General features: G+C 50.4%; 6 protein-coding genes across 6 annotated transcripts; 3 read left to right on the forward strand and 3 right to left on the reverse strand.

Moving 5' to 3' along the window:
* Positions 1–570: 570 nt before the first annotated feature.
* N7489_006113 (TLC domain-containing protein) lies at positions 571–1888 on the forward strand (the record flags this gene model as incomplete). Its single annotated transcript, XM_056711863.1, has 2 exons — positions 571–1050; positions 1157–1888. The coding sequence occupies 2 exons, from the start codon at positions 571–573 to the stop codon at positions 1886–1888; spliced, it is 1212 nt and encodes a 403-aa protein (XP_056565578.1).
* A 432-nt stretch (positions 1889–2320) lies between these two features.
* N7489_006114 (SWIB/MDM2 domain-containing protein) lies at positions 2321–3918 on the reverse strand (the record flags this gene model as incomplete). Its single annotated transcript, XM_056711864.1, has 3 exons — positions 2321–2845; positions 2898–3766; positions 3828–3918. 3 exons carry the CDS (start codon positions 3916–3918, stop codon positions 2321–2323), a joined length of 1485 nt encoding a protein of 494 aa, XP_056565579.1.
* A 336-nt stretch (positions 3919–4254) lies between these two features.
* N7489_006115 (proteasome regulatory particle lid subunit RPN6) lies at positions 4255–5577 on the reverse strand (the record flags this gene model as incomplete). Its single annotated transcript, XM_056711865.1, has 2 exons — positions 4255–5261; positions 5316–5577. The coding sequence occupies 2 exons, from the start codon at positions 5575–5577 to the stop codon at positions 4255–4257; spliced, it is 1269 nt and encodes a 422-aa protein (XP_056565580.1).
* A 223-nt stretch (positions 5578–5800) lies between these two features.
* N7489_006116 (rRNA-processing protein SOF1) lies at positions 5801–7200 on the forward strand (the record flags this gene model as incomplete). The annotated part of the gene is made up of 2 exons (XM_056711866.1): positions 5801–5803; positions 5860–7200. The coding sequence occupies 2 exons, from the start codon at positions 5801–5803 to the stop codon at positions 7198–7200; spliced, it is 1344 nt and encodes a 447-aa protein (XP_056565581.1).
* A 200-nt stretch (positions 7201–7400) lies between these two features.
* On the reverse strand, positions 7401–8671 carry N7489_006117 (uncharacterized protein; the record flags this gene model as incomplete). Its single annotated transcript, XM_056711867.1, has 2 exons — positions 7401–7988; positions 8150–8671. 2 exons carry the CDS (start codon positions 8669–8671, stop codon positions 7401–7403), a joined length of 1110 nt encoding a protein of 369 aa, XP_056565582.1.
* Positions 8672–10377: 1706 nt separating this feature from the next.
* N7489_006118 (2OG-Fe(II) oxygenase) lies at positions 10378–12944 on the forward strand (the record flags this gene model as incomplete). The annotated part of the gene is made up of 4 exons (XM_056711868.1): positions 10378–10811; positions 10873–11641; positions 11791–12209; positions 12263–12944. The coding sequence occupies 4 exons, from the start codon at positions 10378–10380 to the stop codon at positions 12942–12944; spliced, it is 2304 nt and encodes a 767-aa protein (XP_056565583.1).
* Between the last annotated feature and the right edge of the window lie 1174 nt (positions 12945–14118).

A 14118-nucleotide genomic window follows, 5' to 3' on the forward strand; every position in this document is an offset into this window, starting at 1 on the left:
CGTGTTACCTTTTGAAACTCCTTGGAGCTGAAAGACTTTTTACTCCCCAAGAACACTCCCATGTGATGTAGTTAGATTGTATAGATCTATGTGGTCAAGATCACCAGGTCGTTCACAGGTATGCATTTGCATCACAAGTCATATTTTTAGCTGCTAACTTCCTTGTAATGAGTATTCCGTAGACCTCATGTTCATTTTTTCCACCTGGGCACCACCTGTTAGTGACCTACAACATATCAAGTCAACAAGCCTGACCCGACGAACTAGGCAGGTGATCATGTGATCCCAACAAATCATTGCTGCCTGAGGCTATGCCGAGGCCAGCTTTCCCAAGGTTACCTGGTCATCTTCTTACTCGATCTCCGCATAGGGCTGCACTATTTCTCCCCTATTTCTAGTTCTCGGGTTTCCTTTGTTTCCTCTTCCTCTTCCTTTTCCTTTTTCCTTTCTTCATGGTAGACAGGATAGGGTGCCCTTTCAACTACATATAGATCTACATTCCGACTTCCGAACCTCAAACAGCTTTCCCCCACATCGGGTGATCGCAGCTGCTTGAGGGGAAATCCCACGATGTTGGACCCGTTTCCACCCCCTCCGGAATGGCTGCGGAGCTTCGCAGAGCCCTATGCCATCCGACTGAACAGTCCGACACTTGCCGACCATATCCACGAGGTTATCGCAGCGTTCGCCTTCTACCTGTTCATCCATGCAGTTCTGTCGCCTCGACTCTCGCCAATCCTCTTTGCTCGGTCTTACAACAAGCTCACTCCTCGGACGAAGCTGAACTGGGATATTCATGTTGTCTCCCTAGTTCAGAGCGTTGTCATCAATGCTGCTGCCCTGTGGGTGATGTACAACGACGAGGAGCGCAGCTCCATGACCTCCGGTGAGCGCGTCTTCGGATATACAGGTGCTTGTGGTCTCATTCAAGCTTTGGCCGTGGGATACTTTGTATATGACTTGATCGTCAGCATTGTGCATGTGCGCATGTTTGGCATTGGCATGCTTTTCCATGCTGTCAGCGCCTTGTGGGTGTTTAGTCTAGGCTTTGTAAGTTGCCTCTCCAATCTGCCTGATATAGATACCTTCAGTATCAAAAAGATCGTTGGCATCAATGCATTTTCAAATCCGAGACACAGCTAACATAGTTTCGCAGAGACCATTCCTTAACTACTTCGCCCCAACCTTCATCCTCTATGAGCTCTCCAGCCCATTCCTCAATATCCACTGGTTCCTCGACAAAGTCAACATGACTGGCAGCCGTGCCCAATGGTATAATGGCATGGCCTTGCTTTTCAGCTTCTTTTCCTGTCGCCTCGTCTGGGGCACTTGGCAAACCGTCGTGGTGTACGGGGACATGTGGAATGCACTTCAGCAAACCTGGTCCGCAGCCGCAGCCCCGCTCTCTGAACCCGCGAGCGTCAACGCGAATGTCTTCTACCCAGCCCGCGACGGTAGCTTGTGTGTCAACGAGGCCTGCGCGCGCGCCAACGCCGAGATCACCAAGTTCAAGGAGTACACCGCGGGAGGCGTACCGACATGGCTGGTCGTGACCTACGTCGGATCGAACTTGATCTTGAACTTCTTGAACTTTTTCTGGTTCTCCAAGATGGTTGAGACTGTTCTCAAGCGCTTCCGCGCTCCGGCTGCTGCTGCTGAGAAGAAGCCTGGTAGGGCAGAGAAGGCTGCGCAGCTTAAGGAGGATATTGTGCACGATGTTGTCCTTGAGGCGGCTTCCAAGCTGGAGCAGGAGGAGACCGCCATCTTGCAGGGTGATCTTTCCTCGTTGCAGGAACAGGTCTCTTCAGGCGTGGACTCGGGTCTCGGGGAGGAGTTGCGTAAACGGAAGGCAGAGCTTGTCGCAAAAATCTCTTTGCCTGGTGTTTGAGATTTGGACGGAGTTGAGATTCATTATAACCTACGTATCTTTGAGGGCTGTTAAGTTTTCTCTCTTTTGTCCATTCTGCTTTATAACTGATTGGGGGTTGTGAATCCTCTCGTTAGCTTCCATGCACATTATGTTTTTGGTTGTTCTCATCCAATCTTTTATACTGGTGGAGAGATACAATGACTGGCGTTATGACTCTGTTCACACAACTATTAAAACGAATCCGGAATCATATTGTATCATATCAGATTCTTAAAATACGGATTTCAAACAATTCAATCCTGCCTGTCATGCCCCCACACCAGTCCGAACACCACAAAAGCGCCCTATATCAGATAGATCAAAGAGAAAAGAATACATCAACCGATCTCCATTGCATAACTGTTGGCAGCGTAGAGATGCGAGTCAAAAGGAAAAGACAAGCTAGAATACCTACCGGGCAGCCGCAGCTTCGGGTTTAGCCAGCATGTATCGCACAGCTTCCTTGGCCACCTCAGAGTCCCACGGGCCATCCACGCTGCCATAGCGGAATTCAGGTCCGCTACCATCCTCGCCGCCTCCACGGGTAGCTTCGCCCATTATAGTCTCCAGGTCGCGGCGCTGAGAGCTGATCCAGCGACGAACGAAATTGGCCGGGTCCTTGCTCAGAGCAGTGTAGAATGAGTGGCGAGCGCGGGAGTGCGTAAGAGCCTGGACAATTAAAGCAACTTGGTCATCCAGGGAGGAGATCTGGCGCAGGCCGCTTGTGTATGCCGGGTTCTGAGTGAGAGCCATCATTTTGGTGCGCAGCGGGTCTTCAACTGCGACCTGGATATCGTAGATGGTTGGGGTTGGGTTGGCATGGAAGTCTTCGTCGACACGAATGGTGTAGGGAAGCTTGATTGGCTCCATTGGGCTGGTGTGAGGACCGACGCTTTCAGGGATCTGGGGGAAGAACATTTGCTCCCGGCCAAAGATCTACAGAACTTGTTAGCGGAGTCTAGAAAGACCAAATATTCGAAGTACATACCGAGCGTAGACGATGATCACAGCGCACTTGTCGCTTCTCCTCATCTTCCTGCAATTCCATGGCTCGGATGTAATCCCAGATTCCGAGCACAATTCCACTTCGGGTCTCCTCTTCGACATCCAGAACCTCGGCCAGCTCCTTGCTCAACTTGTATCGCTCTGGGACTTCGTCCCGGACAAGGCTGATGGTGACATTCAGATTGTCTTGCGAGGCCCGGGAGAATTGTAGACTATCAAATTCGGCATTCGGGGGCGCTGGTGTGTTGGGGTGCGCGTTTGGTTTGGACCAGTTAACTGGCTTGACCTCATCGGGAATAGCAGAGACGGGCTTGTCAAAATCGATGTTGATAGCCTTGAAGAAATGCGAGAATCGCTGGGATTGGCTCTTAGACTCGGATTTCTTTGCCTTATCGTCTTGAGCTCCATCGTGGTCCATCGCATCTTCATCTTTCTCGTCTTTATCGGGAACTGTAGGGTCGGTTTCATCGTCTAGCAGACGTCCTTCGATGCGCACTTTGTAGCGACCGGAGCCTGGGTTGTTGCCCGGGCCTTGCCATGGCTGGTTTTCGACGGTATTAGAGATCCAGATGCGCATAGTCCGATACTTCTTGACGGTCTTGTTGATGGAGTCTTGAATATCCAGTCTCTTTCGCACAACAGCAGCATCCAATCGTTTTTCTAAGTCGCGAAGGTTTTTATATTGCTGAACACCCTCGCCGATGATCACTTCTTCAATGCCGTCGGGGAGGTTCTTGTCGGTCGGCTTGCGGCTGCGCCGAAGGGCAGCATCATTCGGGTGGGGCATGGGTCGTGAGGCCATGTACTGTTGGGCAACAGCGTGCTGTGGCATCGGAACAGGCATCGCGCCACCTATAGAGATGTAAGATTAAAGCCGAGACGAATGGGTGGAGACCGATGAAAGGAGACATACCTGGCCCTGGGGGGCGACGGGGCGCGGCTGGAGATCGCTGCGCATTTGGGGGCATAGCCCGAGCATAATGTTGCTGCATTGGAGCTTGCATTGTGGAGAAATTAGACACCAGAATGTTGGTGGGAGGATGACGGATGGGGGTAAGATGCGAGATGTTGGAGATGCGAGGTCGCGATTCTTTTGCCGTCGCGCTTTACCCTTTTCGGACGATCGCGATCAACACCGTTGAGAGGACAAAACTTTTTGTTCTACTTTGATTTTGCAGTTGACATTCCATAAACAGCTAGAAGTTAAACATTGAGAGGTACTTTACATGATTGATACTAATTCCGTACAGAACCAATGGGTATTGAGTGTGATCGTGCATTGTCTCGATTATTTCCTATCAAGTCATCGTCTCAATTGCATTGGACATATCCCATCTTTTCTATTCGAGAAGAGACGCCTGGTTAGTATACAGACCTTCCACCACATTGCCGAGCTTTTCAATTGTCTCCAGTGCGGCATCGTAAGCCTGGTCCCGTTCCGTCTCATCGTACACAATCAGACATCCTGAGCCCTGGTCCAATACACCAATGATCACCTTGTCCAAGATCATTTGAGACAACTTCCTTTCCACCTGCTGTGTATCCAAACCCACCATCTTCGCAATGTGGTCCAGCTCGACCCGGCTGAAGGGCTCAATGACCTTGATCAAGTTCTGTTCCAGCATGGCATCGTAAAGACGACGGAGGTGGTTTCGGATGAAGACATCGCTGCCCAATTCATATCTGTAGGTCGAAAGGGCCTTCTCATACTCCTCTAGAGACCGGTTGGCGTGGGCCCGTGCCACGGCCTTCATTGCCTCCAGGCGTGGACTGGCATACTTTTGCGCTTGTTTCGAGCCTTGCAGCTGTGTGACATCATCCACTAGGTTCAGCATGATCTTGCACAGAAGCATGTACTGCAGTGTCGCCGTGGCCAGATCGCTCTCATCGAGCGAGCTGTACCCCTCAAGCGCCTCAATGAAATAGGAGTATGAAGTGGTGAAGTCCTTGTCTTCGGCGTGTAGCATGCCACTCTGCATGTCCAGACCGGCCTGCAGGTTCGGCGGCGTGTAGACGGAGGCGGCCGACGTCCGTGCTGCCGTCAGAGCAGCACGTGCCTTGGCCTGGTTGCCCAGAGCGTGGTACACACGCGACTCAAGCAGTTGTACTTCCACCAGCATAAGCTTATCATCCAGGCGCTTCAGCTCACTAAGAAGCGAGTTGATAAGAGTGAGCGCATCGTAGTAGGATTGCTTCTGCATATAGATGGCAACTAGTCGAGCTTGAAGGGCCTGGCGAAGGAACGATCGCCGCTCGGCAATAGCCCATTCTATGCATGATTGGATGACGTTGCCTTGGAGTTCGAGTGTGTTGGGGATTTCGCTAATCAGGTCCAGAAGTTGACGGACTAAACAATCATAGTTAGCCGGTTTCTATAGACTTGATTTAGCGCACAACTTACCTAGCTTGGCCGTCTTGGCTTTGGCAAATGACGAGAAGGTGTCACGGCTGGTCTTGATGAGGTCCGCAATCTCCTGTGGCTTCTTCGCATCCCGATACACCTCACCCAACCCAATCAAGGCATGTTCGTAGTCTCGTGAAGAGGCCTCTGTAGATCCGGGGCCCTCTGAGAGGATCTTCTGGTAACTGGTCGCTGCTTTGGAGGGATCCTCCTTCGCCAGACCTCGGACTTCTTGAATCCGCGGTGAGACCTTGAATGACATGATAAAAGAGGGTAAATGGCGAGCAAGCGAGATGAGGAATTAAAGAGTAGGAGAACAATAGAAGACGGTAGTTTGAAGAGAGGTTGATGACCAGGTCGAATGGGGAGCTCGAAGCTGGCAGCAGCTCACTGTCCTCTCACCGCCCGCTTGGCAAATCGAACAGAAAAAAAGTTCCATCTTGGCATTTTTCTTTTCTTCTCTACATCGTTTTCAAAACAGCACCATGGTGAGTATTTTTCCTTAGAATTTTGTTTATTGGATAGCCATGCTAATGAAATATAGAAAATCAAAGCACTAACCCGCTCCACAGCGTCACAGCAGGCCCCCGGGTCCGCTGTCGTTCGCCAGTCGCGGAATCTGGATCCGACACAGCATCCTTTTGAGCGAGCTCGTGAATACACTCGAGCTCTGAATGCAATCAAGATGGAGCGCATGTTTGCTGCTCCATTCCTGGCCCAGATGGGTAACGGACACGTTGACGGTGTTTACTCTATGGCAAAGGATCCCGGCTCTCTCGAACGCTTTGCGAGTGGCAGTGGCGACGGTGTGGTGAAGGTGTGGGATCTGACAACGCAGGGCGAGGTTTGGAATACACAAGGCCATGAAAACATGGTGAAGGGTCTTTGCTGGACACCGGAGCGGAAACTGCTGTCATGCGCAAGTGACAGGACAATTAAATTGTGGGATCCTTACAATTCATCATCCGAGGCTCCACCAATGGCAACCTATCTCGGAAATAGTGCCTTCACCAGTGTCACGCATCACCGGACCCTCCCTTCTTTTGCTGCCGCTTCTGGTGTTATTTCTGTCTACGACCTTTCCCGGCCTTCCTCCACACCGTCGCAGACTCTGCATTGGCCGACTAGCGTTGACACCATCACATCTGTTGCGTTCAATCAGACTGAGACTTCTATCCTGGCTTCGACCGCCATGGACCGCTCAGTCATCATGTACGACCTGCGTACTTCCCAGCCGGTACACAAGACGACATTGAGACTGGCATCTAACGCCATTTCTTGGAACCCAATGGAAGCGTTCAACTTTGCCGTGGCAAACGAGGATCACAACGCCTACATATTTGATATGAGAAAGATGGATCGTGCTCTCAATGTGTTGAAGGACCATGTGGCCGCTGTTATGGATGTTGATTTCAGCCCTACAGGTGAAGAGCTGGTCACTGCCTCATACGATCGGACAATCCGCCTATGGAACAGATCAACTGGTCACTCGCGTGACATTTACCACACAAAGCGGATGCAACGTGTCTTCTCGGCAACGTTCACGCCTGACAACAAGTATGTCTTGTCAGGATCGGACGATGGCAATATTCGTCTCTGGCGTGCCAATGCATCGGATCGCAGTGGAGTCAAGACTGCCCGTCAACGTTCCAAGCTGGAGTACGACCAGGCTCTGATCAAGCGGTACTCACACATGCCCGAAATTCGCCGCATCAAGCGCCAGCGTCATGTGCCCAAGCCTATCAAGAAGGCTGGTGAAATCAAACGCGAGGAGCTCAATGCTATTAAGAGGCGTGAGGAGAATGTGCGCAAGCATACTAAGAAGAGTAACCTGGCGCCCAGAACCCATGAGCGTGAGAAGATGATTCTGGCCAGCGAGCAATAAATCGATCCATTTGATTTATCACTTTCTATCGACCAGGCTCGGCTGCAAGACTTGCTGCAATCGAAACTATGGTTGAATGGGTGAAATGTTCGATGAAGCAGGCCGCTCTGCTTTATAATACATCTTAGTTGGACTCATACAAGAGTCCTTCTTCATGATTCATGCCAATATATACCGCTCAGCTCCATTCGAGCCACCTATCAATCTGTCTTCCCAGATGTCTCCCGGCTTTGATTCACGGCAGCATCGATTCCACTCAGATATCTCGCGACCCGCTGCACCGTAGCGGGCAGCACGGCATACCAATTCACGAGCTTTGCATAAATAGGCAATCTGATCACACCACCTCGACCGCTATCAATCGCTGCCACCATCTCCCGGGCGACTTCGACCGGTTCCAAGACTGGCGCAAAGAAATTGTTCGGCGCGCGCACCCAGTCGAACAATGGCGTCGACATCTGCCCAACTTCCACCAGTAATGTCTTGATCAACGGGTTACCCCGAATTTCCGCTTCTATCGTCCGATGCAGCGCACTAAGTCCGGCTTTGCTTGCTGCGTAGTCTGACAGGCCTGCAGCACTCAGCTGGCCCAGCACGGAGCTGACTGTGGCAAGGGTTCCTCCGCTCTCTGCTGCGATGATGCCAGGCAAGAAGACTTGGTACAGATGGAAAGCCGCCAGGAGATTAGTGCGGATGGTTTTTTCGAATGCATCCGCTGGTAGATCAAGCAGCGACAGGCCGTTGATCCTAGCCGCGGCACAGTTGATAACGATCGTCGGTGTTCCTAGCTGCAAAACATTTAGCGAATCAGACCCCAATTGAAGCAAGCCATCGCGCACGATGAAGACAACTTGTCCAAACATTTCAATCACTAGAACCGTAGTAATAATAGGGCGATATGGGATCGAGGTAATACAAGATACCAAAAAGGAAAAAAAGCAAAACCTACCTCCTGCAAGATCCTCTCCTTGGCAACCTCCAACGCGCCTCTGTCCGCGACATCACACGTAATATACAAAACGCCCTCCCCAAAGATCTCGTCGCGGCTGGTTTCCGGAACAGCCTTGATATCCAGCACAGCGACACTCGCCCCGCGCATGCTATACATCTGCGCAATCAACAAACCTAGCCCACTCGCCCCTCCGGTGATGACCACGACCTCATGCTCGAAATCGACAGTGCGCGGAACGCCATCGGCGGCGCGCTGGTTGATAAGCCGCGCGATGGAAAGGAGTGTCAGGGCCGTTGCATAGCTCACGGCGAGGATCCAGGCTGGGTCTGTTGATGGTGTGACCTGGGCACGCAGGCAGAGGACGAAAATCCAGGCTACAAAGGGGTTGAGGAGGGATTTGGAGAGGATGCTTATTAGGGTGTCGATCGTCAGGAAGTTGGTGTGTGAATTGGTTGGCCCGGGGGCTGGGTGGGATGGTTTGGCTGTTGTTTTTAGCAACTGGGGGTTTGAGGATGTCATTGCAATCTCTGCTTTGGCTTTGACTCTTGCAGAAGATTGTATGTCAGGCATGTGCAGTGAGGAGTAAGAACGCCCTCGGGAGGTTCAAGACGCGTTCTGGATTTGCGGGGCTGATAAGAGATAAGACGATCTATGAGATCCCCGATGTCAGCTCCGGAGCTCACGGCAGCCCTTTGAAGCTTGGGCTGGTCATAGTAAAAATACGAATCGAGCTTAAACACGGAGATCCTTCTCAAATATTCCCAACCGTGGCTTATATCACATTCCTATATCACCATGTCTCGATCTCGGGAGGCTGCGCTCAACCCATCAATCAACACCGAGCCAAATCTTGATATTTGACTTGACGACATTTTCGTGTGCGTCACACCTGGCAAAGCTACGTGATACTGAGGCTTCGCACTTTTACAACGCTGCACTGTTCTTTAGACCGGATGATCATAAGGGGGTCGGTACCATCCTATCTCCATGGAAGCTTCTGCGGTCCATGACAGCAACAGCGACAGCGCCGTAAGACCTAGAGAAACCAACCCCAATTTGGATCTGCAATTGACATCCTGAATTTGTAAATAATGTTTAGTCCCGCGTCATAGATCAATATAGTGTTCTTACCGTTATTTATTCATCGTACCGGCATGTCTACCTAGGTAAATATACCTGAAATCAAGAGCGAAAGAACTGCAAGGCCACCCGGCCGCTATAACACGCCACAACACGGTATCTATATGTCTCAGAAATACATGTATAGTATATGAAAAGTAACATTGATGATTAATTGGTCTATCTTCTTCATATATGGAAAGGAGCATAAATAGATGCTCCTTCTTCGTATACCCCCATTATGATAGATCAGAAATACTCGGTGAGAATCAACAACAACAACAATAACAAGAAGAAGAAGAAGAAGAAGAAGAAGAAGAAGAAGAAGAAGAAGCAAAAACTGACTGAAAGCAGGCTGAATTGGAATGCCTAAGCGCTGATGTAGTGTGATAATGAACTGTATACTGAAGACAGCAATGTCATGATCAAACTGCATACAGCCAAGGAATCCAAGCTTCTTCTGGCAGGTTAGCGTTGCATCACATAAAAGGCAGTATTGATGGGAATTCACTGCGATTTTCAACAAAATGTTGGCGAATATTTCGCTGCCGATTACCGCAGACAACCGAGTCAAAAGGCAAACGAGCTGTTTGCGAGGTTCACTTCTTGCGAGACTTTGTCATACACTTACCTAGCTTCAAGATGTATTCCTACTACTTCCCGGCACCAGTAGCGCAATTGCAGCTAGAATTTGAACATCTACAGCCACTTAGATTCCGGAATCAGTGGGAAATTGACCTGTATACCGTAACCCGCAGTGCCCAAAGGTTGAGACAATGCAAACAACCATGGCGCTAACTTGTTTAGTCGATATCTGATGTTTAACGTTTGCCTAAGTAGGCAATATCTTGGTCATCGACAAGGTTAAAGAATAGGTCTATCACCTGGCTTCTCTACGCGTTTGCACTGGTTGCGCGTCGAGGTCGGTCTCAAGCGGCCTGCGTTTGCGTCAACAGAGACAGACAAAGCCCCCGCTAAACTTTTCTCTTTGCTTGCCGATTTAAAAACGTCAACTTTCTACTGAACGGGACCTGAGACCTGCCAAAGTCTACCCAACGCGATTAAAGTGCAAAACCATCGCCGCGTAGGATATTGTATATCCAGGTATGGCGACATCCACAGTTGATGGGGGAGAGCCCCTTGGCATTAAGAAGGAACTACGTGAAGCTCTCGATGCTATCGTGTCGTCAGGGACTTTTGCTTCGCAAGGCAGACTCCCACATGTTGATCCACAGATCAAGGTGCAAGATGTTGGTGCGATTTCTCTGCCGTTGCAGGAGTCACAGCTGCGCCAAATGATGAAGCAAGCCCATCAGGCACCATATGGCAAGGGCAGTGAGACCCTCGTCGACACCGCAGTGCGAAACACCTTGGAGCTCAATCCTGGTCAGTTCGAACTGTCGAATCCGAACTGGGACAATTACATCAAGCGAGCTTGCACATGCGTCGCTCGGGATTTGGGTGTCGATTCGCCCGTTTCAGCGGAGCTTTACAAGATGTTGATCTACGAGAAGGGTGCAATGTTCAAACCCCATACTGAGTGAGTAGTGGCCTGATGATACACGCATATCCCCCCACAGAGCTGACTTTGCCCTCAACAGCACCGAGAAAGCCCCCGGCATGTTTGCGACTCTTGTGATCGGCTTGCCGTCACCCTTTGAAGGAGGCGAGGTAGCTGTCAAGCACCAAGGCAAAAAGATGACCCTGACGACGCTGCAACACGGGTTCTCGTATGTCAGTTGGTACTCGGATGTTGTCCACGAGATTCTCGCTGTCAGGTCTGGATATCGATGGGTCCTCACGTACAACCTTTGCATCGATCCTTCGCGGCCATGCCCAACAGCTTGTCTTCTTACGGACGAGGCGCGTCACCTCCACAGAATCCTCAAGACATGGCTTAATCAGAACACCCCGGAGCGAGAATTGAGCCACGCCTACTACAGGCTTGATCACGAGTACACAAAAGCCAATATCTCACTCAATGCTCTTAAGGGTAGAGACCTGGCGTCCGTACATCTTCTCAAGGAGATTTCAAACGACCTCAACATGGAGATCTTCCTGGCCGTGATAGCAAAGGGACAAATGGGACCATGTCGGTATGAGGAACCCTACAGCAGAAAGTCCTACAGGTCTTCCAGGTCTTACTTCAACATCTACCTCGAAAACTACAATGCAGGCTACCGTGGCAGATCTGGGGCTATCCATGCTCTGGAGCAGATTATTAACACCTCATACGAGGTCGACACGCTGGTTGGCCTTGATGGTTGTGAAGTAATGGAAAGTATGCCATTGAAGAACGACAACGTTCTTCAGATGAAGTGTTTCGACGTTGACCCACAGGAAGACTACATGGGCTATCAGGGAAACTTTGTGCGTTGACTTCTGCTTCGTATCGCTATTACTGTTTACTGATTGATCTTGATTTGACAGGGCCCAGATGCAACCCACTGGTATCGCGTGGCGGCAAGTTTTTCACCCACCGTCTTAGAGAGAATATGACCAGCTAACAGTTGATATAGGCCGTGGTCATAGTGCCCAGAGATTCGATTGCTCATTTCCTCAAGGTTCCTACGGAGAGAAGCGGACCTTACACAGAGAGTACATGTCAAGGAAACAAGGCATTGATCATTGGCTACCTTGCCAAGTCTCTTGCACACACACCTGACGACCAATTTTTGATCAAGACTTTGAAAGACCTCTGTCAGGAAGTCTGGACTATGAGTGAGACCGGACCGCCTGGCAGCTCTCGTCCTCCCAGAGTTGTTCTTCCCGAGGCCGTCATTACCAAGGTCCTTCAGGCCGCTATCATCTCGAAGGATCCAGACTTCGTCAAAGATGCTGTGGGCCGCCTCGAGAGAAATTTGTCTCCTGATTTCTTCACATGGGTTCAAGAGCAAACTGCCGCTGGTCTCATCACTTTTGATACCATCAAGGACTTGTAAGACCTACCTCTCCACGGTGTTGGTTAAGCTAATAATGTAGATTGTTTAGCGGTTCAATCGTCGGTATTCTCTCCCGCACGATCTGTTCCCATGCTCCTGCCATGGAGGCGTCCGACTTCCATTCGCTCTGGCTCCCATTCCTACACCATTTGGTCAGGTTCTGCGAAGCAAATTCGATCCCGACATCTACGCCAGATTACCAACGGATCTTCGCTGCCATTCTGAAAGCCTACATCAACAACTACGTCGGGGAAAGGCCTTCCCACGACGGTAACTATGTTCGACCCACCGTGGGACATGGTTGCGCCGATTGCATCTCGCTCAACAGATTCCTGAGTGACCCAGCCCAGACAGTTGGCAGGTTCTCCGTCAACCAGAAACGCAGACATCATCTGCATCTCAGACTCGACGCTGCTAAGATAGACTGTACGCATGAAACCGAGCGAATCGGATCGCCGCAAACATTGGTCGTGACCAAGTCTTTCCGTCGGCATGAACGGGATCTTGCAGCGTGGGGGAAAAGAAAGGCGGAAGCGAGAGTCAAGCTCCTTGACTTCAACAAAAGGGATTTAACCGGGTGGTTCGGAGAGGAATACGAGGGACTTATGGGTAGGGTTGGTCATGGACCCTCTTCTGGTCGACGTCCAGCAGGACCGGTGCCGAACCGACCAACACGGCCGAGGAAGAGAAAGGCAGCAGATATCGACGTGGTTGATTTGAGAGATGATTGAGGAGTCCCTTTTCTGCCAAGTTTTGCTCAAGCTATGATGTAGAATACAAAAATCTAATCGTGACAACAAAATGAATGTTAGTAATTGGTTTACTCAAAACCCATCTAACGATGGCTTTTCTGTACTTCCTCGCGACGGGGCAAGCCTTTGGACAGAGAGCCAGTTCATACGCTACAGGAGAATTTACGAAAGCACAGTACATATCGAAGTAGAATACCAAGTTACATTGCAATTCTACCTAAGGACTTGCTTGGTTTCACCATGAGGCTACTTATCCTGAACACCACGTAAAGGTGCAAGTCTTGTTCAGGTGTTGCACACAGGACCCGTGCAACTGGGTAGGATCAGGGGAGGGGGAAGGGGAAGGGGAGGGGAGGGGGAAGGTACCTAGGTAAGTAACAAAGACACAAACAGACAATAGAAATAAAGGAAAGAAGAGACGTACCTAAGTGGCACTTCAGATCGATCTCCTGATGATGTTGCTCAATGGAGAACCTAGAGAGTACAGTCTGTTTCCACAGAGGTAGAAGCCCTGAAACCCGTATCGGTACTTAGAGGATTCCTAAGGGTTTCCCAAGAGCTCCGTTAGGTTCTTAGAGAATCTTAGGAATCCCCAAGTGCTCCTTTAAGGCACAAGGTCCACATGCTTCGTGCCATTCACAGCCTTAACTAGGCCGCAGCAAAGAGCCATCAGAGCCTCAGGGTAGAAACCGTCACTGGACAACAGAGGCCATATGTTGGAGATATGACTCTCTGGAGCTGAAGTGGCCCGTCACCTGCCGAGGGACGGGGGAAGAGGGGAGGGGAGGAGGGGGGAGGGGGAGGGGGGAGGGTTGGAAGAGAAAAAAGAAGAAGAAGAGAAAATCTGGGGAGGAGGGGGTATTTATATTTTTTCAGTGGCTGAAGGACAGGAAGGAACTTGGGGTGGGGGACGAGTTTTGACAAAAAGGGAAGGTACGTACCTCCCCAGGCGACCACCGCCGGAGTTACGTGTATGATGTTTATGCCTAGTGACAAACAAGCATATTGATTATCCCGAATACAGAATTGGCGACTTGGTCTATCCGGTCAGGCGCCTCATTTTGACCAGTTCTAGGCAGGCAAAGGGCAAGGTAAGGCAACCCCAGTTAATATAAAAGAGATGATAGGACAGAATAACGACTGACCGATGAAG

This window comes from Penicillium chrysogenum (assembly GCF_028827035.1).
Source record: "Penicillium chrysogenum strain IBT 35668 chromosome Unknown utg000004l_segment0_segment0, whole genome shotgun sequence".
NCBI classification, from domain to species: domain Eukaryota; kingdom Fungi; phylum Ascomycota; class Eurotiomycetes; order Eurotiales; family Aspergillaceae; genus Penicillium; species Penicillium chrysogenum.